Source organism: Rhincodon typus, chromosome 16 (genome assembly GCF_021869965.1).
Source record: "Rhincodon typus isolate 14 chromosome 16, sRhiTyp1.1, whole genome shotgun sequence".
In the NCBI taxonomy this organism is placed as follows: domain Eukaryota; kingdom Metazoa; phylum Chordata; class Chondrichthyes; order Orectolobiformes; family Rhincodontidae; genus Rhincodon; species Rhincodon typus.
This window is the reverse complement of record NC_063347.1, coordinates 58,950,742-58,977,394: the sequence shown is the minus strand read 5'-3', so window position 1 is coordinate 58,977,394 and position 26,653 is coordinate 58,950,742. Positions and strand designations below refer to the sequence as shown.

The window sequence follows — 26,653 nt, the reverse complement described above, 5'->3', positions numbered from 1 at the left end:
GAGGAGCAGGAAGGCTGACGTTTCGGGCCTAGACCCTTCTTCAGAAAAAACGTCAGCTCAGCTTTCCTGCTCCTCTGATGCTGCCTGGCCTGCTGTGTTCATCCAGCTCTACACCTTGTTATCTCAGAATCCAGCATCAGCAGTTCCTACTGTCTCTGAGTTTTATTCTGAGGTTGTGAGAACTGCCGATGCTGGAGTCAGAGATAACACAGCGTGGAGCTGGAGGGACACAGCAGGCCAGGCAGCATCAGAGGAGCAAGAAAGTTGATGTTTTGGGTCAGGACCCTTATTCAGAAAATGTTTTATTCTACACAGATATCCCCAACAACATATCTACTAAATAAAGTACAGACCAGACAGAAAGGCACTGGATCCTACCACACAAAGAAACTGACAGTAACATGCCACCTCAATGATTGACTCTTGTTTAAAAGAATTAAATGTATTTCTGTTCTGAGGAAGGGTCACCGGATCCGAAGTGTTAACTCTGTTTTTTCCTTCACAGATGCTGCCAGACCTGCTAGACTTTTCCAGCAACTTTGTTTTTGTTCCTGATTTATAGCATCCACAGTTCTTCCGGTTTTTATTAAGTGTATCTCCCTGACCATCCAGAACTATAGAAAATTCCAGAAAATCACCTAAAAGTTACAAAAACAGAGTTCACCTGCAAATCTCTCTCTTGGACACCTCTCTTGGAATCGTCTGAGGCCTTCTGAGGAGACCAGCATGGCAAGAGGCAGAGACCAGCTGACCATCCAGGGAGAGAGAGAGAGAAAGCAGCTTTGCAGATCCAGAGACAGAGCCACAAGAGACTTGGGAAGTATTGTAACCTTAAGGGGTCAAACAGGATTAGGGACAGTATGTTTAGTATGAAAGATTACTGTAATTTTATTCCTAATAAAGTAGCACTGTTTTGAATTGGTACCAGCTTATGTTCATATTGATTTGACCGCTTTGGTATTGTGGGACACCTGGGCAAATTCATTCATAACATTCTGGTCAGAGTTGTCTGCAACTTGTTCAAACTGTAACAGAGAATAGCTGTTGGGCGCGCAGGTAGTCCCGTTTGGTAGCTCCACCAGGTTGACATTTCATTTTCAGGTACACTTAGTGCTGCCCTTGGCATGCCCTCCTGCACTCTCCACTGAACCAGAGTTGATCCCCTGGCTTGATGGTAATGGTTGAGTGGGGGATATGCTGGGCCATGAGGTTACAGATTGTGTTGGAGTACAGTTCTGCCGCTGTTGACGGCCCACAACACCTCATGGATGCCCAGTCTTGAGATGCTAGATCTGTGCGAAGTCTGTCCCATTGAGCACGGTGACAGAGCTGCAAAACACAATGGAGGATATTCTCAATGTGAAAGTGGGACTTTGTCTCTACAAAGACTGTGCGATGATCACTCTTCCTGATACTATCATAGACAGATGCATCTGCAGCTGGCAGATTGGTAAGGATGAGGTCAAGTATGTTTCTCCCTCTTGTTAGATCCCTCACCACCTGCCAAAGACCCAGTCTAGCAGTTATGTCCTTTACGACCCGACCTGCTCGATCAGTAGTACTGCCGCTGAGCCACTCTTGGTGGTGGACGTTGAAATCCCCCAGCCAGAGTACATTCAGCCACCCTTAGTGCTTCCTCCAAGTGGTGTTCAACATGGAGGAGTACCGATGTATCAGCTGAGGGAGAATGGTACATGATAATCAGCTGGAGGTTTCCTTGCCCACGTTTAACCTGAAACCATGAGACTTCATGGTGTCCAGTGTCAATGCTGAGGGCTCCCTCCTTACTGTATACCTCTGTGCCACCGTCTCTGCTGGGTCTGCCCTGCCAATGGGACAGGACATATACAGGGATGGTGATGATGGCGTCTGGGACATTATCTACAATACAGATGAGAAGTATTCATCTGAGACCTCACCCATGTCCTCTGACCCCATGCACCAGTTGCTCCTTTGGTCTCACGTCATGGAACCCAAATTGACTATTTTCGTCACCTGGTTGGCCTGGATAATCTGACTGCCTGGTGATAGCCAATCACAAGCCACTGGAATGGGGCAGTAAGTCATTACTAGGAGTTGTTTCAGTACAATGTGCCCACTGTGTCCCCTTGGGTTTATTTCATTTTTGTGGGATGTGGGCATCACTGGCTGGCCAGCATTTATTACCCGTCCCTAGTTGCCCTTGAAAAGGTGGTGGTAAGCTGCCTTACTACAGCAGTCCACCTGCTGTGTGTTGACCCACAATGCTATTAGAGAGGAAATTCCAGGATTTTGACCCAGCGACACTGAGGAATCATTATATCTTTCCAAGTCAGGATTGTGAGTGGCTTGCAGGGGAACTTGCAGACAGTGGCATTCCCATGTATCTGCTGTCCTTGTCCCTCGGGATGCAAGTGGTCCTGGATTTGGAAGGTGCTGTCTGAGCAACTTTGATGAATTCCTGCAGTGCATCTTGTAGATAGTGCACACTGCTGCTACTGAGCGTCGGTGGTGGAGGGAGTGGATCCTTGTGGATGTGGTGCCAATTAAGCGGCTGCTTTGTCCTGGATGGTGTCAAGCTTCTTGAGTGTTGTTGGAGCTGCACCCATCCAGGCAAGTGGGGAGTATTCCATCACACTCCTGACTTGTGCCTTGTAGATGGTGGACAGGCTTTGGGGAATCAGGTGTGTTACTCGCTACAGTATTCCTAGCCTCCGACCTGCTCTTGTAGCCACCGTATTTATGTGGTGAGTCCAGATTCATTTTGGGTCAGTGGTAATCCCAGCATATTGGTAGTAGAGTATTCAGTGATGGTGACACCTTTGAATGTCAAGAGGCAATGGTTAGATTATCTCTTATTGGTGATGGGCATAGCCTGGCATTTATGCGGTGCGAATGTTACTGGGATATCATTGCAATGGGCTGAACAGTCTCAGCGTGGGGTGGGGTGGTGGTGGGATTTGGTGTCCTGCTCTCTGTCTAGAATCTCCGTCCATGTGTGGAGATGTGCCAGGGCTAGCCCTGGCTGTAACTGTGATGCCCCCAGCATCCAAATAGTTACACTGCCCACCCACGAGAGTGGCAACGTGTGCGAGGGCACGAAGTGGGCTTAGGAGGATGCCCGCGGTGCGTCGGCACCGTGCGTCTTTTAAAGACACGGACAAAATTGGGCAGAACTGCTGTGTAAAATTTACTGGGGCGGGTTGAGTAAGATCACTTCCGCTGTTCCGCCTTTTGACAAGTGCTTGAGATTTGAGCCTGCCCTGAATATTTAATTACAGTTCTGAGAGGCTGCTTTGGCGAAAGGAAGGAGTGAGCGAAGAGGTGGAAAGGAAGCGTTTGCGGGGTCAGCGAGAAATCGAAACTGACTCGGGTCTTGGACAGAGAGGAGAGGGGACACCGACTGAAGAAGGCCTAAAAGAATGGAAAAACAAGCACTGCTCAGGTAAAACACACACACTCGAACGGTAGAACAACTTTCTCGGTACAGCTTCAGATCTCCGCGTTGTGCTGACAGAGCCCCTGGCTGCTATGAAAAGCTGGTTTTCTGCCCCTAGTTTTTATTTTAGTTGTTGCAAGCTCCGGTCCGACTGCAAAATGCAACAGGAGGAGCAGGTTCAGACGTTTTTCGAAGTCTGTCCGCCGCTGTTGTTATTGTACCCGAGTGGTAGCCTCGGCCTGAGCAGGGTCAGTGCAACAGGGTGACAGCGATAGACACTGGGCTCCAGGCTTCCAGCTGTGTCTGACCGAGCAGACCAGTGTCAGTGCGAACAGGCGGCACCTTAGACCCGCGGAGGCATGGGGTCTGCACACGTTTGGAAGTTATTATTATTGTGTGCATTCCATCAGGAAACTACACGGGGCCCTGCAAAGAAATAGTTATTTCTCAGTATCCATTGGCTAGAAAACTGCTTTGAGGCGTGCGAAATTTTATATGGGTGGCAGACAAGATTGATCCTGCTTTGGTTTGGATTCCGCCTGCGGGGTGTGGGAAGATCAATATGTTCAAGTATCACTGAATTGTAAAGCGGTGCAAAAGAGGCCGTCGTGTCTGCGCCGTCTCACCGACTTAGTGCCAAATTCCTGCCTTTTCCCCATAATCCTGCACATTGTGTCTGTTCCAATCACTATCCAGTACCCTCAGGATGCCCCACTGTCATCCTAGCCCCTATATAGTTATCACTTAAGGAGGCTCTTGTGAAGCGATGGTGGTGTCCCTGCTTCTGAGCCAGAAGGCTCTGGGTTTAAGTCCCACCTGCTTTGGAGGTGTGTCATAACACGTCTGGACAGGTTGATTATAAACATTTATTTTTATGGCTGTCCTCCAAATGTTCCTCCATTGACACTTGATCTACTTGACCTGCCTCATTCCCAAGAACCAGGTCTAGTAGTGCCTCCTTTCTTACTGAACTGAACACTTAATATTGCTGGAAATTCTCCGGAACACAAAGTGGCCTTCCCTTACACTGCAACTATCCCAATCTACCTGTGGGTAATTATAGCCCACCCAGCCCATTATACCTGCACTGTGATATTTTCACATCTTTATTGTTTCCTTGCAGATTGTTCTCTTACATTCTTCCCACTAGTCTCCCTGCTATAGGAACATGTTGTGAAACTTGGAAGGTTTCAGAAAAGATTTACAAGGATGTTGTTGCAGTTGGGGGGTTTGAGCTACAGGGAGAAGCTGAATAGACTGGGGCTATTTTCCCTGGAGCGTCAGAGGCTGAGGAGTGACCTTACTGAGGTTTATAAAATCATGAGGGACATAGAGAGGGTGAATAGCAATGGTCTTTTCTGAGGGTGGGAGTCCAAAACTAGAGGGTATAGGTTTAAGGTGAAAGGGGAAAGATTTGAAAGGGACCCAAGGGCAACATTTTCACACAGAGAGTGGTGTGTATATGGAATGAGCTGCCAGAGGAAGTGGTGGAGGCTGGTACAATTGCAACATTTAAAAGGCATCTGGATGGGTACATGAATAGGAAGGGTTTAATAGGGATATGGGCCAAATGCTGGCAAATGGGACTAGATTAATTTAGGATATCTGGTCAGTATGGATGTTGAGTTGGAGTGAATTGCCTGTTTCCATGCTGTACAACTCTGTGACTACACTGAACAATGTAGTGTACCTTTCTTATTCCTCAGCTCTGGTCAAATCAATTCTGCCCATGTACCCTCTGAAATATCCTCTTTCTTCAGTGCTACAATGCTCTCCTTAACCAAAACATCCCTCTTTTATCTTTTACTATCTTTACTGAACACACTTGCAGCCAGGAATATTTAACACCTACACCTGCCCTTTCTTCAACCAGGTATCCGTTATCACCACAACATCATAATCCCATAATCCAATTTATACCTATGTCTCCCAATCTTATTACCTACACTCCATCCATTCACATATATACAATGTAACCCTAGTTTCAGACAGCATTACTTTCTCCTTTGAAACCTTGACCATTTCTTCATGAACACTACACTGCAGCAAAACCTATTTCAGCTCTGTGTACTCCCATCTGAACTACTCTACCAAATCTCATCTTTACTGGCTGTTTGAGAGAAAAATGCCAGAATAGCTAGGCCCCCCTTGAGGTTCTACTCCCTGCATTAGTCCCGTTGCTATCTTTTTTTTTAAAAGAACTGCACTTGTGTAACACCTCTTGAATCTGTTTAATGTCTCAGTTCGAAAAGTAACATTTCTAACAGTGCAGCCCCCACTCAATATGGCTCTGAAGTGTCAGACTCAGTTTAATGGTCCAGTCACAGAGTGGAACATGAACCCACCCTGTTTGATTCAGAGAGTAAAGTGCAAACCATTGAACTACAGCTGACACGCTGAGTTATGGGGCTATTGTGCACATTTCTCAAAGGTCTTTGAAATGCTAAATTACCTCTATCTGTTCGTGTTTGTGTGGCTGACTGTGCTCATTTCTAACTATGCGTCTCTCTCACTTTGTTTCTCTGCATGTTTGTGCCCTTTTTTTTGCCCATTTCTCTCTAAGTTCACGTCTCTCTTCCTCTGCCTCTGATTTACATGCGGAAGTGAACAACTTCCCCTGGTTGCCCAAAATAAGTCTGATTTTTAAAAGGAAAAGCCCCACTATGGTAAATATCATCTTCTTGTAAATTGATAAATAAACAGGCTTTCCAAATAGAATGTAGGTACACCAACTGCGGGGATGAAATACAGATTCTTACAGCACAGAAGAAAGCTGTTCAGCCAATCGAGTTTGAGCCTGTTCTTTGAAACACAGGCCCAAGTCTCAACTTGTCTGCTTCAAGTTCATAACCAATTGCCTTTTGGAAATCTGTACGGAATGTACCATAACACACTTCCACATCATGTATTTCATATCCCAACAAACCTCTGTATGAACAAAAAATAGTCCTTGTGTATCTTTTTTGTCAATTATTTTAAATCTATAACTTTTTGTACCGATTCCTTTCTCCAGAGGACAGTTTCTTCCTATTTACTATATTAAAGCCCCCTCATAATTAGGAATACCTCCTATTGGATTTTCTCTTAACCTTCACTGCTGCAAGCGGCACTGCACATAACTGTGCTCTTTCATCCTGGTTAACCTCATCTGTAGCCTCTCTGAGACCTTTAATGTCTGTACTAATGTTTGATGCCCAGATTTAAACTCCAGAACTGAGGCTTAACTAGTGATTTTTTTTTTAACTTTTATTATGGGATGTAGGCATCATATTATTACTGTCCTTAACCAGCCTGGAGAAGGGGGTTGGTCAGCCGCCTTCTTGAACCACTGGACTCCTTGTGGGGTCGATGCTGTTGGGAAGGGACATCCAGGATTTTGACCCAGCAACAGTGAAGGAGCAGCCAAATCATGATGGTACATGGCTTGGAGGTGATGGTGTTCGTATGTCTGTGCTGCTTTTGTCCTTCCACATGGTCAAGATCATGAGACCTTAAGAGCAGAAGTAGGCCATTCAGCCCATCGAGTCTGCTCCACCATTCAATAAGTTCATGGCTGCTCTAATAATCCTCAACTCCACTTTCCTGCTTTCTCCCCGCTACCCTGGATTCCCGCACTGGTTTAAACAAAATCAGTCTACCTCAGTCTCGATTGTATTTAACGCAGCCTCGTCAGCCCTCTGTGATAAAGAATTTCACAGAGGAACTATCCTCTGAGAGAAGAAATTCTTCCTCATCTCGGTCTTAAATGTGTGACCCCTTATTCTGAGACGATGCCCTCTTGTCCTAGACTCTCCCACAAGGGGAAACTACCCTTCAGCATCTGTCCTATTAAGGCCCCTCAGAATCTTATATGTTTCAATCAGGTCACCTATCATTCTTCCAAATTCCAACAAATGCTCAACCTCTCCTCATAAGACAGGCCCTCCATACCTGGTATCAACCTAGTGGACCTTCTCTAGACTGCCTCCAATGCCAGTACATTACTTGACCACCCCATCTCAGCTCATACGTTGCTGAACACATATATGCCTTTAATATTGCCAGTTATGACTATTCCCACACAATCATGGAAACCTTCTTGCATTCTGTCCTTCATAAACTTGAGGTTATGCAAAACTCTGCTGCCCATGTCTTCATTCGCAGTAAGCTGTGTTCACCAATAACCCCAGTCAACTCTGGCTCCCAGTCAAGCAACATTTTGGTTTTAAAATTCTCATCCTGGTTTTCAAATTTCTCCACTCCCTCACTCCTTCCTCCCTCTAATTTCCTCTGATCCCACAATCCTCAGAGATTTCCTTTAATTTTAGCATTTGGAGCATCTTAGATTTTGATGACTGTATCATTGGCCACAATGCTTTCAGTTTTAAGGGCCCTAATTTGTGGAATTTGCTTCCTAAATCTTTCCCACTGTCAATCCCTTGATCCTCGTTTCACACACTCCTCAAAACCTACTTCACTGACCATGCTTCTGGTTATCTGCCCTAATATCTCCTTGCACCATTGTGTCATTTTCTCTCATGTCCCTGTGAGACACTTCATCCCCCATGACGTAAATACAAAATGTCTTATTCTCTCGAGTTTAGTTTCACAGAAATAAGCTCCAGGATTTATATGTTCCTGACAATTATTTTAAACACCTTTCATGATGCTGCTTTAATTTACATTAGCAATATACTCGTGTATGTCACTTTCAGGAATAACTCACTGACATGTATAAAGCTTTAATACAAGCAGACATGCACATTGTCCAGCCGGGACATTCATTCAGCTTACGTCCATCATCCCTGCAATTAGAAAGACCAAATTAGACAAAAACAGATCTTCCTGCCATCATATGGTCCAAGAGTATTCTGATTTGAAAAAAGCACGAATCCTGGATGTGATTTTACCATTTCAGAGTTTCAGTTATGAAGAGCTCTCGATTATCATCAAGCAGTCAATTAAGTGCTTCCGAGGTAACAGTAGGGGCTAAATTCAATTTATCTAGGATAATCCAGTGGCCTATTCACATAGCATTAATACCTCAGGTACGCCTAGAGAGACAAACCATTTTGGTTACATTAAATATAGAAATGTTCCATTTGGAAACCAGCTTATCCATTCTAATGATGTAAATTTCTTCTAACAAAAAACAAAATTACTTTTAAAAAGTTAATGGCATCAGCTGAGGGGGGAAAAAGATCCTTCATAACTTCAGAATGGTGCCACAAGATATGAGAATGTACATTTCCAATGTGCATGTTTAACATGGCATCTCCCACAATGGATGCATGACATCTTGCAACACGACAAAGAATCCTTTCACACAGCTATGCAGGACTTGAGGCATAGACAGGCAATTTAGGGGCACCCAAATATAACAAATTAATGATCAAACTCTAAAACGTCTTAAATGCTCTGAGTTACAACTTTGGAAATCCCTGTCAATTTATCAAGCTTTAGCATGACTGCCTTGTTTCTGTGTTCAGTGCTTCTTTTCACAAGGCCAGAGATCTCATATACTTTCTTATTGATTTTCCCAGCTATCTTTAAAGATTTGTGACAGTACACTATAGTTCTCTCTGCTGTTAAACATCTTCCTTCCTGACCTCGGAATAGTGTCACTTTTACCATCTTTTCCCAATGTGCAGCTCTTACACAAGATCAAGAACAGATTATTTGGTCATTATCACAGTGTAAACCACACTCTGAACTCTTGGCAGAAAACAGATGTTAGTTTACAGTGTCAACACAACTGAATCCAGAGCAAAAACTGCAACAAGTTGCACGTACCGTGAGTCTGTCCATGTCCTCCTGATGTCAGCCACTCACTTCCTCACCATGCACTGTGGTGCCACATTTTGCATTATCTGCAAATTTCACAATTGTACTTTCTGTACTCAAGCCCCAGTTATTTAAAAAAAATATCTATTTCTGACTCCTGAAGGGTTTTATTTTTAATTTCTAATAGTAAAGATATCTGTTTATCACAACTTTTTACATCTTTCCCTTAATCAGTTACCTTACCTAACCAGGTTACCACTGTCATGTTTAATGTCATGTACTTCTATATTCCACCTGAGTACTTTGGAAAATAAAAGTGGTACTTCATCAATTATTTTTTGAAATTCCATCTCTGTAACATTTATTGCATTTGCATTCCAGAGAGAATTGGATGATTTTTTTTTTGGATAGAAATGACGTGGGAAAAATATGGAGAAAATGCATTGGGTAATAGAACTGGAGCAAACATGATGGGGCTAAGTGAGCACAGATCAGGCTAATCAGGCATATTTTAACAAATTTGTGCTGGGTGCCTATTCTTCCCCCAAATAAGAACTAATTTTGTGCCATCGGGCTGCCATCTTCTTCTGGGAATATGCTTGATTTGTATCAATGTGAAAACTTTTTATTGCTGATTCGTTGGTTTATTGGCCAATCTATGTTTCCAGTTTCCCCATTCCAAATCCTTTCCCAATTCACTGAAATTGGATCTCTTCCAATTGGCTATATTTTCATTGTCCTTTTCTGTAACAATTTTAAACATAATTAGTTTCTGATCACATTAGCCAATTGTTCTGCCAATTGCCCTCCTTCATTTTCTGGAACTAGTTCCAACACTGCTTCCTTGCTTAATGCCTAAAATGTCCTGTGGAGACTTTAGGAATTCTTCACCCTTCTGGCCCTTTATCCTGTTTCTGACTGCTCCCACCAGTGCTATAGAAGAGTAATTTAAATTCCCAACTGTTATCGATCTAATATTTTTACATTTTTGACATTTGTTTGCACACTTGCTTCTCTTTTTCCTGCTCACCCCCTACGTTTCTTACATGCCCTTTGAGGCTTTTTACTATAAATGCATTCCCTAATACTTAATTTTTGACTCGAAGAAGAACTCCTGGATCAAAATTCTCCTCAGTGGGAATTTGGAAACTTCCATCAAATCCCTCCTCGTCCTCTTAAGAGAGTAAAGTCCCAGGATTGACAAAGTTCCACATAATGATTACGCAGAAAGCAAAGGTCCAGGATGAATAGGATCTCTGGGAGGGTGACTCCAATTACTTACCTCTCATGCCCTGGTGACTTTAGGGAGAAAGATGGTACACTTGAAGCCTTGCGTGACGAGTAGACATGACTGGTTATGGATTGTCTAATCGAAAGGCAACGTATCAATGCAGTCCAATGTTTTAGTTTTCTGCAGTCCAGTTGTGTTTTTTTTTTGCATTCTTTTTTCAGGGCCCGGGTTGGATTCCACCCTCAGGCGACTGTATGTGTGGAGTTTGCACACTGTCCCCGTGTCTGCGTGGGTTTCCTACGGGTGCTCCGGTTTTCTCCCGCAGTCCAAAGATGTGCACGTTAAGTGGATTAGCCATGCTAAGTTGCCCGTGGTATGCAGGCATGTGCAGGCTAGGTGGGTTAGCCAGGGGAAATGCAGGATTATAGGGATGGGGTAGGTCTGGGTGAGATGCTCTTCAGAGGGTCAGTGTGAACTCGATGGGCTGAATGGCCTATTTCCACATCTATGGAAGATACCTGAAATGTGTGGATTGCCTTATGAGGAAACACCAGAAGACTAGACTGTATCCTTTGGAGATTAGAAGAGTCAGAGGTGACTGAAATGAAATATATAAGATCCTGAGGAGATTTCGCTGGGTGAATATGGAGAGGATATTTCCTCTTGCGAGAATCTAGAACTAAGCATTTAAAAATCAAGGATTGCCCATTTAAGACAGATGAGGAGAAAGTATTTGCCTCTGAGAGTTGTGAGTCTTTGGAACTCCGTTTCTCAAAAGCTAGCGTGTGCAGAATCTTCAAATATTTCAATGTGGGGGTGGATAGATTTTGGATTTCTATATTATTGGAGGTGTGCTGTACTAATACAGGTGAGGTTAAAATCAGATCAGCCATGATTTTATTGAATGGCAGAGCAAGCTCAAAGGGCCAAGTGCCCTATTCTTGTTCACACATGTATATGTGGGTGCGCAGGAATCTAGACTAGAGGAATGCAAAGTTCAAAGGAGAGATTTGGTGCAAGTTCTAGAAATAGGGAGAGACATGAAGTCACAAAGAGGCCAGTCCTGTTTTTCAGCTTTTCAATTCTAAACTCATTATTGCGTTCTCATATTTTCACTTCTAAGTAAACACCTCGCACTTACCATGATTTATATTTTCTGCCTCTTTTCTCCTTCTTTGTACTTTTGATCAATTTCTTGATGTCCTTCCCCTTCACCTTTATAGCTTTTCCTGTCTTCTTCCTTCCTGTGCCCAACTTGGTTTTCAACACATATTTTCCTGTTTTCACGATTTCCAGCTCGGTTCAGATGTTTTCCTGGAAAATGGAACTGGAACACGCTAGGTCAGAACGACCCAGAAACACATGCATGACCTCTGGGCACCCCAAACCACTTTACTGACAATGAGGTACTTTTGGAAGTTTACTCAGTGTTATAGCCTGGGAAACACAATGGCCAATTTGCACTCACCAAGTTCCCACAAACTGCTTTGTGATCTAACCAGATAACTGATGTGAGATCATTGAGGGGTAAACACCAACAAACGGTCACCTGCTTTATCTGTAAATATGTCGCAGAAGATCTCTTGCACGTACCTTAAATCCAGTTTAGCATCCCATTTGAAAAACAATATCTCCGACAATGCAGCACTCCCTGGAGTGTCAACCTGGAATACACGCTCTTGCCTTTAGAGTGGGACTCCAATCCAAAACCCTTTAACTCTGAGTGAGGAGTGCTATCACTGAGCCACAACTGGTACCAAAGTATAGAATACAGCAACTGGGGTCAGTTAACAGAAAGATCCCTGACTCTACAATCCCATCATATCCTGGTTAGGTCGAGTAAAGGTTAGATGCTGGGTGAAGATCCTCGCACGTTACCTGACCACGTACATCCATCGCAAATTCAGGAGAACCTGTCCCCCAGGGACAATGGAGTTGCATTTGTATCTCTGCCACCTTGGTAACCTTCTGCTGCATGTTGAGTGGTTGCTGTGGGTTTGTGATCATTGGGAACAGGTTTGAAACTGGAGTAGTGGCAGGATGAGGTTTTTGCAGCGTATCAGTTTGAGCTGGATTCAAACCCAGACCTAAGACATTAGACGGAAGCCTCATTTTCTCCCTTGCATGTTTGCAAAACATCTTCTCACACTGGAAAGTACACTCAGCCTTATCAAACACACTCAACAGGTCCACCCCGATCTTCTCCTACCATTCTTCAATAAACCCATTAATAAATTTGTCTTTCCTTTTTCTTCAGCATGCTTATCTAGTTTTCCTTTAATGCAGTATTTGATTTGATTTATTATTGTCATGTGTACCTAGGTACAGTGGAAGGTTTTGTTTTGTATGCAGTACAGGCAGATTACACCAAATAAGGGTATTAGAACCGAGCAAGGAATACAACGGTGCAGGGAAGGTGCCCAAAGAGCAAGGTGAACATTAAATTTAAAATTTGAGAGGTCCATTCAGAAATCCAATTACAGTGGGGAAGAAGCTGTTCTTGAATCTGTTGGTACATGTATTTAAGCTTTTGTATCTTCTGCTGGACAGAAGAGGTTGGAGGAGGTGGGAGGGGTCTTTGGTTACCTATATATGACGGACAGGGTGGATCTTCCCCAGTATCCTGGCTAATATTTGAGCTTGAACGAACGTCTCCTAAATATTTTACTGGACCATTTACTCCATTCCTATATGTGGGATCTTGCAAAGCGCAAATTAACTCCTGCATTGCAGCAACAAAGTGCTCTGGAACATCCCGAGCTTGTGTATAAATGCAAGCATATTTTGCTTCTTTTAAGATCCCTGTGATAGCACTTCTCTTTTGGTAGATGGTAGGAAATACTTGTCATAAAAAGGAATGGTTTTTCTTGCGTGTCTCCAGATCGAGCTGGTTGTATGAGTGATGTGGATGAGTGCGGTAAGCTTCTTCACTTCATGCTGATGAATTCCTGTATTTCTGTTTCAGTGCCACTGGACCCAGGGACAGCTATGGATCCATGCCACCAGAGGCTGATCCAGCAGCTTCAGGTAAAACCTCGGCTCGGTCTGAATTCTTTATAAGTGTTAAATGGCCACTATGTGTGTGGACGGACACTCTCAGAAAGCACATCAGTGGTAGTTGTGGGTGGTTTACTGGGAATCTCTGATCCTGCTATTAGCCTTTCAGTGAGTTCTGTGTGACCGGCTACAAGGAAATTCAGTGGGAACATTTAATGAAATATTTTCCACATTATTTTCTAACCAGTTGCAGCATTGAACTTGAGTGATGGCAAACTTGTTTTGCAGGAGTGTCCTGTTCAAGGAATGGTCACAGAGCTGTGATGGATCAGCACGGTGGCTCAGCGGTTAGCACTGCTGCCTCACAGTGCCAGGGACCCGGGTTCAGATCCACCCTCGGGTGACTGTCTGTGTGGAGTTTGCACTTTCTCCCCGTGTCTGTGTGGGTTTCCTCTGGGTGCTCCGGTTTCCTCCCACAGTCCAAAATTGCGCAGATTATGTGGATTGGCCATGCTAAATTGTTCATACTGTCCAGGGATATACGGGCTGGGTGGATTAGCCATGGGAAATACAGGGATAGGGTAGGGGGTTGGGTCTGGGTGTGATGCTCTTTGGAGCGATGGTATGGGCTGAATGGCCTGCTTCCCCCACTGTAGGGATTCTATGGTGCATTCCTGGGGGACAGTGAGGTATAATAGGGCAATGCAGAGTGAGGATGTGCATGTGGCTGGCCTGTCACTACAACAACCTGCATTTATATAGCTCCTTTACTGCAGTACGACATCCCAAGGCACTTCCATGGAACGTTACCAAACAAGGTTCGACACCAAGTCGTGTAAGGAGGCGTTAGAGCTGGTAACCTGAAGTTTATTCGGAAAGATAAGTTTAAAGAACATGTTAGAGGTGGAAAGAGAAATAAAGAAGCAGAGAAAGGGATTCCAGAGTTTAGACAACTGAAGATACAGCCATCTATTGTGGATGAGGAGGTGTGGGGATCTGTGCTTGCTAACGAGAACTTGGAGCAGCAGAGCATGAAATCTTTAGTGAGTGCTTTGTCATTTAGAGTGAGAGAAGGGACATCCGCTGTGCTCAAATGGAGGAGAGATTTGAGTAGAGCAGCTTGTGTGGTTTTCATGGTGGTAGAACTGACTAGGGCTCTCTCTCTCGCTCTCTCCCTCCCCTGATGACTAACCAACAGTCCTTACATGTGGTGGATGATGACTGGATGAAGCAGGGCTGTGATACCCCAGGCTTTCCCCTCCCTTACAGCCGCCTATCTAGCTGACCTGCTCTCCAAGACTCCGGTGTGAACAGTGGCTACCCAGGAGAGAGACTGTTGGGTCACCAGCAGCAGTGAACCGTGTGAGGAGCCAACACCTTCTTGGGGGGGACAACGAAGTACACTGCTAAATGGCTTCCGAGTTAGGGAAGTGATCCCCTGCCTGGGGCACTGCCAACACGTTTAGCCACGTCTTAGTCGCACATAGGGCACAGAAACTGGTCATTGGGAGTAATCAAAGGGTGCTGGTGATCCTCCCTCCCATCCTTTCTCACCTCAATCTTATCACCATGATCATCTCCTCCCTCAGCCTCTCCTTAAGCTATTCGCTTTAACCACTCGCTGTGAGAACGAGTTCTCCATTCTCATCGCTCTTTGGGTAAAGATGCTTCTTCCGAATTCTAAAATGTTGATGAGGTTGGAGTTTGCTGTACCCCCTCAGAAAGAAGCTTCCTCCTTGTAACTACTCTATCAACACTATTGTAATTTTTAAAGTCCTCTCATTAAGCCCAACCCCCACCTTTTTTATTTAAAAGAAAAGATACCCAGGCTGTTCGTCCTTTCCTGATAAATTGGATCTTTCATCACCCTGAGATTGTAAAAACGTGAGTGGGGTCAGAGAAGGGAAATTCTAATTCTGGTTACACTTGATGCACTGTTCGAACTTAAGCATGACTTGCAACCCACTAAAATCTAACTGGACTCGAGAACATTACAGAAGAAGCAGAAACCAGGCAGCCTTGTGGATTTATCTTATTACATTGCCTGAGTCTGTTACAGTAAAGCTAATGACAGAAATTTGTGGTTGGTACATGCGGGCAAACAAAATGGTGTTTTTTTTTGTAAAAAACACTGTCTCCCCCAACTGTGCATACATTTCACATTGAATAAGCTGCGTGGTTTGTTCTAAGTTGGTTGCTAAACCGTGTGGTCTGGACTCAAAACAACCTCAAGCTTTGTGAGATAACAAGGTGTGGAGCTGGATGAACACAGCAGGCCAAGCAGCATCAGAGGAGCAGGAAAATCTCAGATTCTCCAGCATCTGCAGTTCCTACTATCTCTCAAGCATTGTGTTCAACAGATAGCTATTGTCTGAGAGGTTGATCTCTCAATCTTTTGAGGTATTTCTTTTTCTGGCTGGGAATTTGCTTATAAGAACATGGAGGGGAATTATGAAAACGTGGTTGTTACTGTCAGGAATAAGGTGTCTGAATGTTTTTGTCAAGGCAATAGTTGAAGTCAGCAACTGAAGTCTCTAGAGAAACCTACTCCCAGCTATATTTCCCCAGTTTATTCGTAGGTTTAACACCAGCCTCTAAACTAATGTAGTTAAACCCTCTGAAAGTAGAGAGGATGAACAGAAAGAAGAGTTCCCCTTTACTGCAGTTGCCTTTCTGGGAAGCCAACTGTGGAGCTGTTGTGGTGACAGACAGTATACCCATCACAATTTCCTGCTTTAAATGGCTTGTGGAGACTGTTTCTCCAGGATAAATGGCCATTGAATATTGAAGTGAAGGGCTAATTCCTCAAGTTGGGTTTCTCCTACTGGTGAGGACCTTCGTTTCTGAAGATTGCGAGTCGTGGATAGGAGCATGAAATCGTTGCTACACTTCTCCAACCCCTTAAGGATTTGCTGGACTAAATTCTGGGATCGTTCTTGTGGACCTGGCGTAGTGCTTCCCAAAGTGGAGGGTCAGGACCCTACGTTTTCAGGTGAAATTTTTGCGGTTGCAAGCTCCGGGCCAATAATGGCCATTGTAGATCTCTGTGCTCCCCCACCAATTCTCACAGGCTTCTCTTTTGCCCCCTGGCCCCCATCAAGGAGCTTCTGTGTCCCCACCCCACCACTGTCACAGGTCTCACCCCCACTGCCCTCTCACTGGCTGGAGGTGTTCACAACAAATGTTGCAGGCTCAAAATTGAGTCACAGTGGGGAAAATGTCAGGCCTTGAGCCTGATAAGTTATCCCCACGGTTTTACCAACAATGCTCAATGGCAACCAGCAGGAGGCAGGAGTGGGTAAGTTAGCATGTGATCCTCTTTTACCCGATGCATTCCCTAATGAGAGATCAAGCTTCTGCTGGGTTTAACTTGTTGCTGAGGTTACCATGTATTGACATCTCTACTTGGATGCAACTGAATTGGCTTGGTGGGTTTATTCATTGACGATTGGGAATTAGCCGCGTTGGCTCAAGACAAGAGCAGATGTGTGTGACAGATCTCCTTCCCTGAAGGAAATCATTAAACCAATTGGATTTTTAACAATAATTCTACCAGCTTCACAGCCACGTTTACTGATACCAGCCTACTTTATTTCCAGGAACAAAATCAGAAGTTGCTGGAAAAGCTCAGCAGGTCTGGCGGCATCTGTGAAGCAAAAAAATCCAGAGTTAACATTTCGGGTCCGGTGACCCTTCCTCAGAACCCGACGTGAAACTTTAACTCTGGATTTTTTTTCTTCACAGATGCCGGCAGACCTGCTGAGCTTTTCCAGCAACTTCTGTTTTAGTTCCTGATTTACAGCATCAACAGTTCTTTTGGTTTTTACTTTATTTCCAGTTTTATTTTCTCAAACTGCCTTGGTGGTGTTTGAACCTTTGTGGTTTTTATTTCGTCTGTGCTTACCAGGTCTCTTAATTGCTGGACGATTGTGGCTTTATCAGAGGGCAGCCGTGTTTGGGTTCTTGTGTCTAACATATAAGCACAACTTGTTATGCAACAGAATTTCACCCACCTAAATTTGATTTTTAAATCATCTTTACATTTAATGTTAAGCCATCCAATGCTACATACTTTTTTTTTCTTTATTCATTCACGGAATGAGGGCATCGTTGGCTGGGCAGCATTTATTGCCTATCCCTAATTGCCCAGAGGGCAGTTCAGAGTCAACCACATTGCTGTGGGTCAGGAGTCACATGTAGGCCAGACCAGGTAAGGATGGCAGTTTCCTTCCCTGAAGGAGATGCTATGAGGGTCAACAGCCCAAATCTTCCCATTGGGCTTGAGTGTGAGGGTATCACTGCTGTTCAGTAACATACATGAGGGGCTGAAGAAACCAAGAGCTGAATTGTGCCAAGGATGCTGTGCGATGTTGGAAATCCAAGCAGACAAGTGCTGATAATTGAGGCTTAATTGGCACCCCACCATCAATTGCTTTTCGGAAAAGAAATGGAGGTGGGGAGGTGACGGTTTCATGGTATTATCACTGGAATGTTACTCCAGAGACCCACGCAATGTTTTTTTTTCCCCAATAGAAAAACCCACAGCGTGGAGACAGGCCATTCAGCCCAACAAATCCACACAAGCCCACCAAAGAGCATCCCACCCATCCCCCATCCCCCATCCCCCATCCCCCATCCCCCAAACACTATACCTGTAGCCCCACATTTCCCATGGCTAACACTCCTAATCTATACATCCCTGAACACTAAGGGTAATTTAGCATGGCCAATCCACCTAACTTGCATGCCTTTGGACTGTGGTAGGAAACCGGAGCACCCAGAGGAAACTGGCACAGAGACAGGGAGAAAACATGCAAGCTCCATAGAGACAGTCACCCGAGGCTGGAATTGAACCTGGGTCCCTGTGCTAACCGCTGTGCTGCCACTAAACCAGGGCAGACTCAGGGAGAACATACAAACCCCATACACAGACAGACACCCTAACTACTGAGCCATCCCGCCTCAGAATATGGCTGTAGACCCCAGTACTTCTCACATGCTAAGTGAGCACTCTACCATTTGAGCTAATTCCCCTGGGGTCCCTGGTTCAAATCTTGCCACAGCAGATGATGGAATTGAAATTTTTAAAAGGAATCTGGAATTATGAGTTCAATGATGACCATGAATCCATTGTCAATTGTTGGGGAAAAACCCATGTGGTTCACTAATGCCCTTTAGGATCCTGCCATCCTCACCTGGTCTGGCCTACATGTGACTCCAGACCCACAGCAATGTGGTTGACTGCCTTCTGGGCAATTGGGGATGAGCAATAAATGCTCACTTAGCCAGTAAGAAAAGCGCAAAACAGGGAATCATCCCAACATGAGCCCTTCTGAATTTCCAAACATTTTCAGCCACTTCCAAGGGGGTTAGGAAAATTCCAGTCAAATTCCTAGGGCCAAACAGACACATCTCAAAGTAATTCTTTTTAATTCGTTCGCTCGCAGGATGTGGGTATCATTGTCAATGCCCATCCATCATTGCCTTTGAGCTGAGCTCGACCATAATGTGTCAAACACATTGCTGTGGGTCTTGAGACACATGTAGGCCAGACCAGGTAAATATAGGAGTTTCCATCCCTAAAGGACATTTGTGAATCCGATGGATCTTTAAATTCCACTAGCTAACGTTCTGGGATTTGGACTCGTGCAGTCCTTCAGTAAATGTGGATCTGTTAATAGAACAGGTGACCCACACAGAGAGAATTGAATACATTGATACTGTTAGATGAAGAGAGTTAAGAGGAGGTGTTTGTGGAACATAAACCTGGCATGGATAAGTTGGGGCAGAATGCTATCAATTCCACGTAATACAGTGAAACCTCCCGTGATGGTGAATGACAGTGTGTGGGGCCTGGTGCAACTCTTTGGCCAGTCGAGTTAGCTTCGGAAAAGCACTAGTTACCGGGCGAGCGGTTCAATTAAACAATTAACGAAAGGAAATGTCACCTTCTGCTTGCAGCTTTCCCTGAAACCTCTCCAGGTGAGGAATGGGCATCGGCGCCCCCAGTCGATATGCTGGACGACGTTGTTGGGTATGAAGGAACCGCGTCGGGCGGTGGTACGTAAGAAATGTCGGCTGAGGGGCTTTGTTAGCGAAATTACGCACCAACTGCAGGCATGAGCCCTTGTAGAAATGAAGAGGCCTCACTCCAGTAATGGGCTAGGACCCCAACCCTGTACCTGCACAGCCATGTTGGGTTGGTGTCAATGGAAATCGCATTGCAGTATTGGCTGAGGTTGTGGTTTCAATGAGGCCAGAAGCTGCACTACCACGGGTACCAGCAATAAATAGCCAGCTAACTGATTGCCAACAATCCTGCCCATTTGTATTGAGCAAGGGAGAAAAGGAAGACTTGCAATTCACTATTGGCTTAGCTCTCTCAAGATCCTATCTCCAGCAATGAACATTGAGAGGAAAATGATGGATAGGGGACACCAGGAGATCTCTCGACTCATCTTTGAAGAGTGCTGTGGGATCTTTTAGTGTTGCCTGGGGCAGTAGAACAGGCTGACGGGACCACTTCTTAGTGTTGTATCTACTTAATGGCATCTTTGATAATGCACTGCTGCTTTAGCATTGCATTGGAATGGCTGTCTAGATGGAGTGACTAGTCTTCTGCACAGTTTCAAACTCCAACCATCAGCTGAGCCAAGACGATAACTACATGCAGAACGAAGCTGCGACATCAACATGTCATTAACTTCAAATGTGGGTAGAATCAAAATATAGTGAAGCTCTTCCATTTATCCCCGTTTTCCAACCCCCCCCCCCCCCCCCGTCTCGACATCAGAACCCTGTCACTTCCCACTGCAGTACCAGAAATCCCCCAGTTCTTTGCCCAAGTGACCAATATGGAGTGCCACTGCACTCTTTGGCTGTGGTAGGCATCACAGCCAAACCCAATCCTTCTTTATACCTACAGGTTCACCCGTGTATGATGTGCACTAGTTAATAATGTTTTTGAACAGAATCCTAGTCCACAGTTTTTAGTCAGTTGTTACAGTTAGCCACATTCCTAATACTCACACCCCGTAGATTACTTCTGAAACTTTTTTATAACTGTATTGATAACTAGCTCCCCATATTTATACAAACAATTTGGACACAAACTGTTAATTAAAACGTCTGTCATTCCATTAGGTCTTAAACATCCCTTTGGAGCACATTAGATAATTTCAGAGTCCCGTTTTCTTCCAAACAGCAGTAACTAGGTATCTGTGAGGACTGGGGACCCTCTCACCTTCCTAAAGCCTCTTCAGTGTATCAACTTGAAGCAAGTATGAGTGCCCTAACCGAAGTGAGCACAAAGTTGCAATAAAACTTGCAGCTTTCCTGACTTGCGCATGTGTCTTAGCACTCACGTTCCAACCAGGGTGGGGGAGTGTATACATTTGAGTGTGAGTGCGTCTGAGCATGCGTGTGTGTGTGTGTGTGGATCAGATCGTGCGCGCCTGAGCGCACGCGCGTGTGAGTGCCCGTCTGAGTGCCCGAGTGTATGGTGTGTGACCGCGTTTGAGCAGGTGTGCATGTGTGTGTGTGTCCGCGTTTGAGTGGGCGTGTGTGTGTCCGTGTGTGCTTGCGTCTGAGTGCGCGCACGTGTGTGTGTCTGTGTGTCCGAGTGCGAGTGTACGTCCAAGCGTGTGTATGTGTGGTGTGTGACTGCGTTTGAGCAGGTGTGTGCACGCATTCAAGCGCACCTGTGTGTGCGCACGCATGTGTGTGTGAGTGTGCGTGTGTGTGTGACATCAGAGGGCCTCAGTTGAGAGCCTGGATATACCAGGTGACATTCTGATGGTGTACTTATTATTCGCAGATGGAAGCTACATTCTCCCACCGGTTTCTATAGCAGAAGGAGCACGGAGAGACGTGCCTCGTCCGCAGACTGCGTGGAGGTGAGGTCCTAAAAGTGACAAGTCACAGTTAACCTTGCAACACTTGAACCCCATTTTTAGCCTTGCAACCTGGGCTTTCATTAGCATGCTCCTTATTAAATATCAGAACGACTTGGTTTAGTTCCACACACACATACAAATTAATTCGGAACAAGGGTAGACCATTCAGCCCCTTAAGCCTGCTCTACCTCTTGAAAAATTCATTAACCCCATTGGCAGATCTGATTGTGACCTCAACTCCTCATTCCTGCTTATTCCTGATACCTTTCAACTCCCTCATTAGATAAGAATCTATCTAACTCAGCCTCCGAATTAATCAATGATCCACCCTCCACACAGAGGAAGGTTCCACAGGCTCATGATCCTCTGAATGAAAAATTTCTCTTCATTCTCATCTTAAATTGGAGATCCCTTATTTGTGAAGTGAGTCCCCTCCTAGTTCTACTCTCTTCTAAAAAGGAAAAAAACATTCCTTTGGCCAAACATTCTGTCAAGTCCCCTCAGGATCTTGTATTTTTCAATAAGATCAATTTTCTTCTTCTATACTGTCTCTGTTTAAATATGCTGCTTTTCAATTCCTCCTGCCAAGTTCACATTTTTCCACAATATTTCCCATATCTTTGTACACTCACTTAACCTATCTTTATCGGTTTGCAGATTCCTTATGTCCTATTCACCAACTTACTTCCCTTCCTGAAATAAAAACAGGAAGTGCTAGAGAAACTCAGCAGGTCTGGCAGGATCTATGAATAGTGAAACAGAGTGAATGTTTCGAGTCCTTTATGACTGCTGTTCAGAAATGAAAGGGCTTGGCAAGTGGTGTTCTTATGCTGTTGACAGAGCTGTGGGAGGGGGAAGAGCAAGTGCAACAGATGGTGAGGGTGCCTACAGCAAAGGGCAAAGGGAGTGCTAACAGTAGTAAAGGAGAGATTGAGATGTAAGGTAAGTGTTAATGGTAGGTGTGACTAGTAGAACATGGGTCAGCTCTGCTGAGAGCAAACTTACTCTGTGTGTGTGTGTGTGTGTGTGTGCACGCGCGTGCGCTGGCGGGGTAGGGGGTGGGGAGCATAATCAAAATTGAAACACTTGCTTGAAAGCTTTGAGTTAAATGTTGAGTGCTGAATTCTCTAAAATGCTGAAGTGAAAATGAGATGCTGTTTCTCCAGTTAGTATTGAGCTTCTTTAGAACACTGTGAAGGGCTCAGGACAGAAACGTTAGCATATGGGCAGGATGGTTTATTGAAATGGCCAAAACTGGAAGGTCAGGGTCATTTTTACAAGTAGAGCAGAGGTGCTTGGTCTGCGTTTGGTCTCAAAAATGTAAAGGAGACCACATTGTGAGCGGTGAATACAGTAGACTAGATTGGAAGTAATGCAGGGAAATGGCTGTTTCATCTTGAGGGTGTGGTTGGAGTCTTGGACAGTGAGAATGGAGGAGGCAAGAAGACAAGTGTTACATCTTCTGCATTTGCATGGGAAGGTGCTGTGGTGGAGTGAGGAAGTGTTAGGAGTGATGGAGGAGTGGACTGCAGTGTGATGGAGGGAACGTTCCCTGCAGAATGCTGGCAGTGGAGAGGAGGAGAAGATGTGTTTGTTGCATCATCAGGAAAAGGTGGAAATGATGGACAGGTCACAGACACATAAACGGTGAATAGTAGGTGGCTGGAACTGGGAAAAATGGAAATTGTGGAACCCATGTAAAGCATCAGACGAATCGCGAATATAAGTGGGAAGAACCTGAACAAGGCCGGGGGGGTACAAAATAGAGTCAAGATAAGAACAAATAGGTTCAGTGGGGCAGGGGCAGGCTGGAGCGATGAGTCAGTCCTGTTTGTGGGTTTTGGGAAAGGAGGTAGAAGCGGGCTGTGTGTGGTTAGGGGGCTATGAGGTGGGAAGCTGTGGTGGAAATGAGGTCAGTGGCAGTCATGGGAGTGACAGCCTGATGTTCAGTGGAGCTGTGATTCAGGGAGAGATGGCGCTCAGCTTCTGCAAGGTCATTGTCAACCACACCCCATCTTCAGCGGATTTGATAACAGCGTCAGGGTTAGACGTGAGAGAACAGAGTGCAACGTGTTCAAAGGGAGACAGTTTGGGTGGGTGAGGGGGAGGAGAGAAATGATGGAGGCTACTGGCACCTCTTGATGTAGAGATCAAGTGTAAGTGTCCAGATGAAGGGAGAGTATTGGAGATGGTAAAAGTGTCCAAAAGAGGAGAGAAGGCTCGTGTCAAAAAACATTAGCACGGGGATGGAGGGGATGCATAATAAGTTAAACATCACATCATGTCTGAAATTCATTGAGGTGGGGTCACAAAGTGACAGTTCCTTTCCTATCTTGGTGTCAGGTGCAAATTTAACAAACATAAATTCAGCCCCTTCAACCAAGCCAATGAAATATATTCTAAACTGTATAACTAATACATTTTTAAAATCTTTAGACTTTATTTTTCTACTTTTAAAATAAGAAGACGAGTGCTGAACTTTTAAACTTATTTTTTTATTTTCCTACTTTTGTAACTAACATTTTGTACCTAGTTACTAAGCTGGTGCCGTGTGTGACATTGTACACATATCACCATGCTCTTGACCTCGTATTCTGAGTACACGTGACAATAAAACCTGAATCTAAACCTAAATCACTGAGCACTGATCCTTGCTGCAGTACTAGTCACACTTCATTGATATAAAAATGACTTGTTTGTGCATACTATCTGTTTCCCATTTGCTAATCCCCTCTGATGTCAGGAGGGCGGATTTGAAAGGAGGCACTTCTCATTGCTTTGACTAGCGTCTGTATAAGCACTAGGTTGGCAAGGAGTAAGAGAAAATCTTGCATTTCTATAGTGCCTTGCACCTTCTTGGGCTATCCCCCCGCTACTGAATTGTAATTGCTGTCATGTTGTGAGCAAACACGGCAGCCAATTTTTGCACAGCATCCTCCCACACGAGAAAATAACCAGAAAGTTTATCTCTAGCCAGGTTATTTGAGGGATAAATGTCGACCAGATCAGCAGGTGCCCTGCTGTTCTTCAAATAGTGACCTGTGTGCAGCAATCCCTCAGAATGGAACCGGAATACCAAACTGGACTCAGAATTATAGTGTCTGGGATGGATGTTCCAGCTTCTGACTTGAAGCCCCAGTGCTACCACTGGCAACAGCTTACAACTAGTTGCTTAGTGAGTTGTCAGTTAATTTTGTAATGAACTTGTAGTGAGTCCCTCAAGCCTGTTTTTAAACTTGGTTAATTCTGACTTTGGGTTTTTTGGCATGGCTGCGCTGGTACCTTGCTTAATTATTAATTATTGATTTGTATTTTGCAACCAGTCTTCAGTTAAATATAGAGCATATGTCTAACGCACACGTCGCGTTTGGAAAGTGCCTGCTGTGAAAGGTGTGTCGACTCAAAATCCCATTGATTAGACAAATGAACCATCCACATCGGCAGTTCTTGCATCCAGAGAGATTTGATTTATTACTGTCTCGTGTACCGAGGTACAGTGAAAAGTGTTGTCTTGTGCGTGCTTTACAGGCAGAGAGAGACAGAATTCATAGTTTTGTACAATGTAGAAAATGCCCTTTGGCCCATCGAGTCTGCAACGCCATAGCTACCACTAACCCCACTCGTGCTATCACGTCCTTCTTGTAATGAGGCAACCAGACCTGCACACACTACTCCAGCTGGGGACTGACCAGTGCGCTGTACAACTCCAACATTACTCTATGCCATGACTGATGAAAACGTGTATCCCACATGCGTTCTTAACTGTCCTATTCACATGCTCTGTTGATTGCAGGGATCTGTGAATAATTACCCCAAGATCTCCCTGTTCCTCTAAGCTACTCCGAGTCCTGTCATTCATTAAATGCTCCCTCATCTTGTTTCTTCTTCCAAAGTACACCACCTTCCACTTATCAGGGTCGAATACCATGTGCCACTACTGTGCTCATCTGACCATCCCATCTGTATCTTCCTGTAGCCTACAACCATCTCCTTCGCTATAAACTACTCTACCAATTTTGGTGTCATCTGCAAGTTTTCTTGCTGGCCTCCGCTGCAGAGATTTAAAAACTTCCATGGGGTCTGACTGTTAAGATTGTTCCTCTTTAGAGAATACTTAAGATAGGGCTTCTAAAGCATGAGGGGTGGGTTCTCAGGGATGTTGAAGGATCACATTCAGTATGTCATTACACAAAAAAAAGGAAGAATCTTTGTTTACATAACATCTTTCATGACCTCTGGGCTCTCCATAGCATTTTACAGCCAATGCTCTTAAATAAAAAAACAGAATCCCTGTTACAATTTAGAGAAGATCAGCAGTGAAATAAGTGACCAGATCTTCTGTCTTTTTTGGCGTTGATTTAGGATACTGGGGGACAACTCCCCTGTCGCTCTTTAAAAATCAGCGTGGGGACCTGAGAGAGCAGAAGGAACCTCCATTTAATCGTTCGACAGGGAAAGCTAGCACTTCTGACAATACAGAACCCCTGCAGTACTGCAGCAGAACACTGGCTTATTTTACTTACTCACTGGGAACTGAGGCGTGAGAACATAAATTCTGATCCCTAGTGATTCTGCCTTATGATAGAATGGCAAATCAGGCTCATGGTGAATGGCCTACCTCTGTATCTTTAATCTGCATGTCTGTGCCAAATAGCAAACACATGAATAATAACAGTGCATGCAGCCAGCAAGCTAAGTTTGAAATTGGGCAACGTATCTTCTTTCCCTGGACATTCATCTCAATCTTTTTATAACAATGGATTTAAATATGGACCAAAGTACAATGACTGGCCTCAGGGTTAGGCTGGAATGAAGTCCAAGTGCTGTCAGCAGGGAGCAGTACAGTACAAAGCGACAATGCAGCATACCAAAATAAAAGGAAATGTGAACCAAGTATCTTTTGATTTGTCTGTTAGGAGATTGGTTGATATATTTTGAGCATGTGGTGATTTTTTTTTTTCTCCTGCTAGTCAGTGTTTCCTGGTGGGTAGATTTTGCACACTTTTTTTCAGAATTGCAAAATCATTCACACTGCCAAAGTGAAGTGTACATCCTCCAAGCTAACACCTCATTTTAACCATCCTTGAAGTTATATCATCTGGAGCAGTCTATGAACTTTTAGAAATACATTGCATGTGGATCTCTTTGTTATTGGACATCATTTATTAAATAACCCTGACTGTGCTAAGAATTACATCAGAAACCAATTAAAACTTGTAGTGTAATTCGACTGTGTGTGTTTGAAACTAATTTATTCATATATAGGGCCCTGTTCTTTGTAAACACAACAGATATGTTGAGGCACAATTTATATCAATAAAAAAGGGGCAATAGAGACAGCCAAACCCT

At 44.4% G+C, this 26,653-nt stretch overlaps 2 protein-coding genes across 3 annotated transcripts in view; both read left to right on the top strand.

Moving 5' to 3' along the window:
• The window catches only part of oxtra (oxytocin receptor a), a 460,437-nt gene that overhangs the window by 154,711 nt on the left and 279,073 nt on the right, over window positions 1–26,653 (top strand). The gene's annotated exons all lie outside the window — the stretch shown is intronic.
• The window catches only part of LOC109916382 (protein SSUH2 homolog), a 51,407-nt gene continuing 27,892 nt past the window's right edge, over window positions 3,139–26,653 (top strand). The window contains exons 1-4 of one of the 2 annotated variants that reach the window (XM_020516092.2): window positions 3,139–3,424; window positions 13,378–13,439; window positions 19,371–19,469; window positions 21,226–21,304. In XM_020516092.2, the coding sequence (XP_020371681.1) occupies window positions 3,402–3,424; window positions 13,378–13,439; window positions 19,371–19,469; window positions 21,226–21,304 (263 nt within the window). In that variant the 5' untranslated portion in view covers window positions 3,139–3,401. Of the gene's footprint in view, window positions 3,425–11,721; window positions 11,819–13,377; window positions 13,440–19,370; window positions 19,470–21,225; window positions 21,305–26,653 lie in introns of those variants that run through there. The other variant, XM_048606327.1, reaches the window with a different exon arrangement.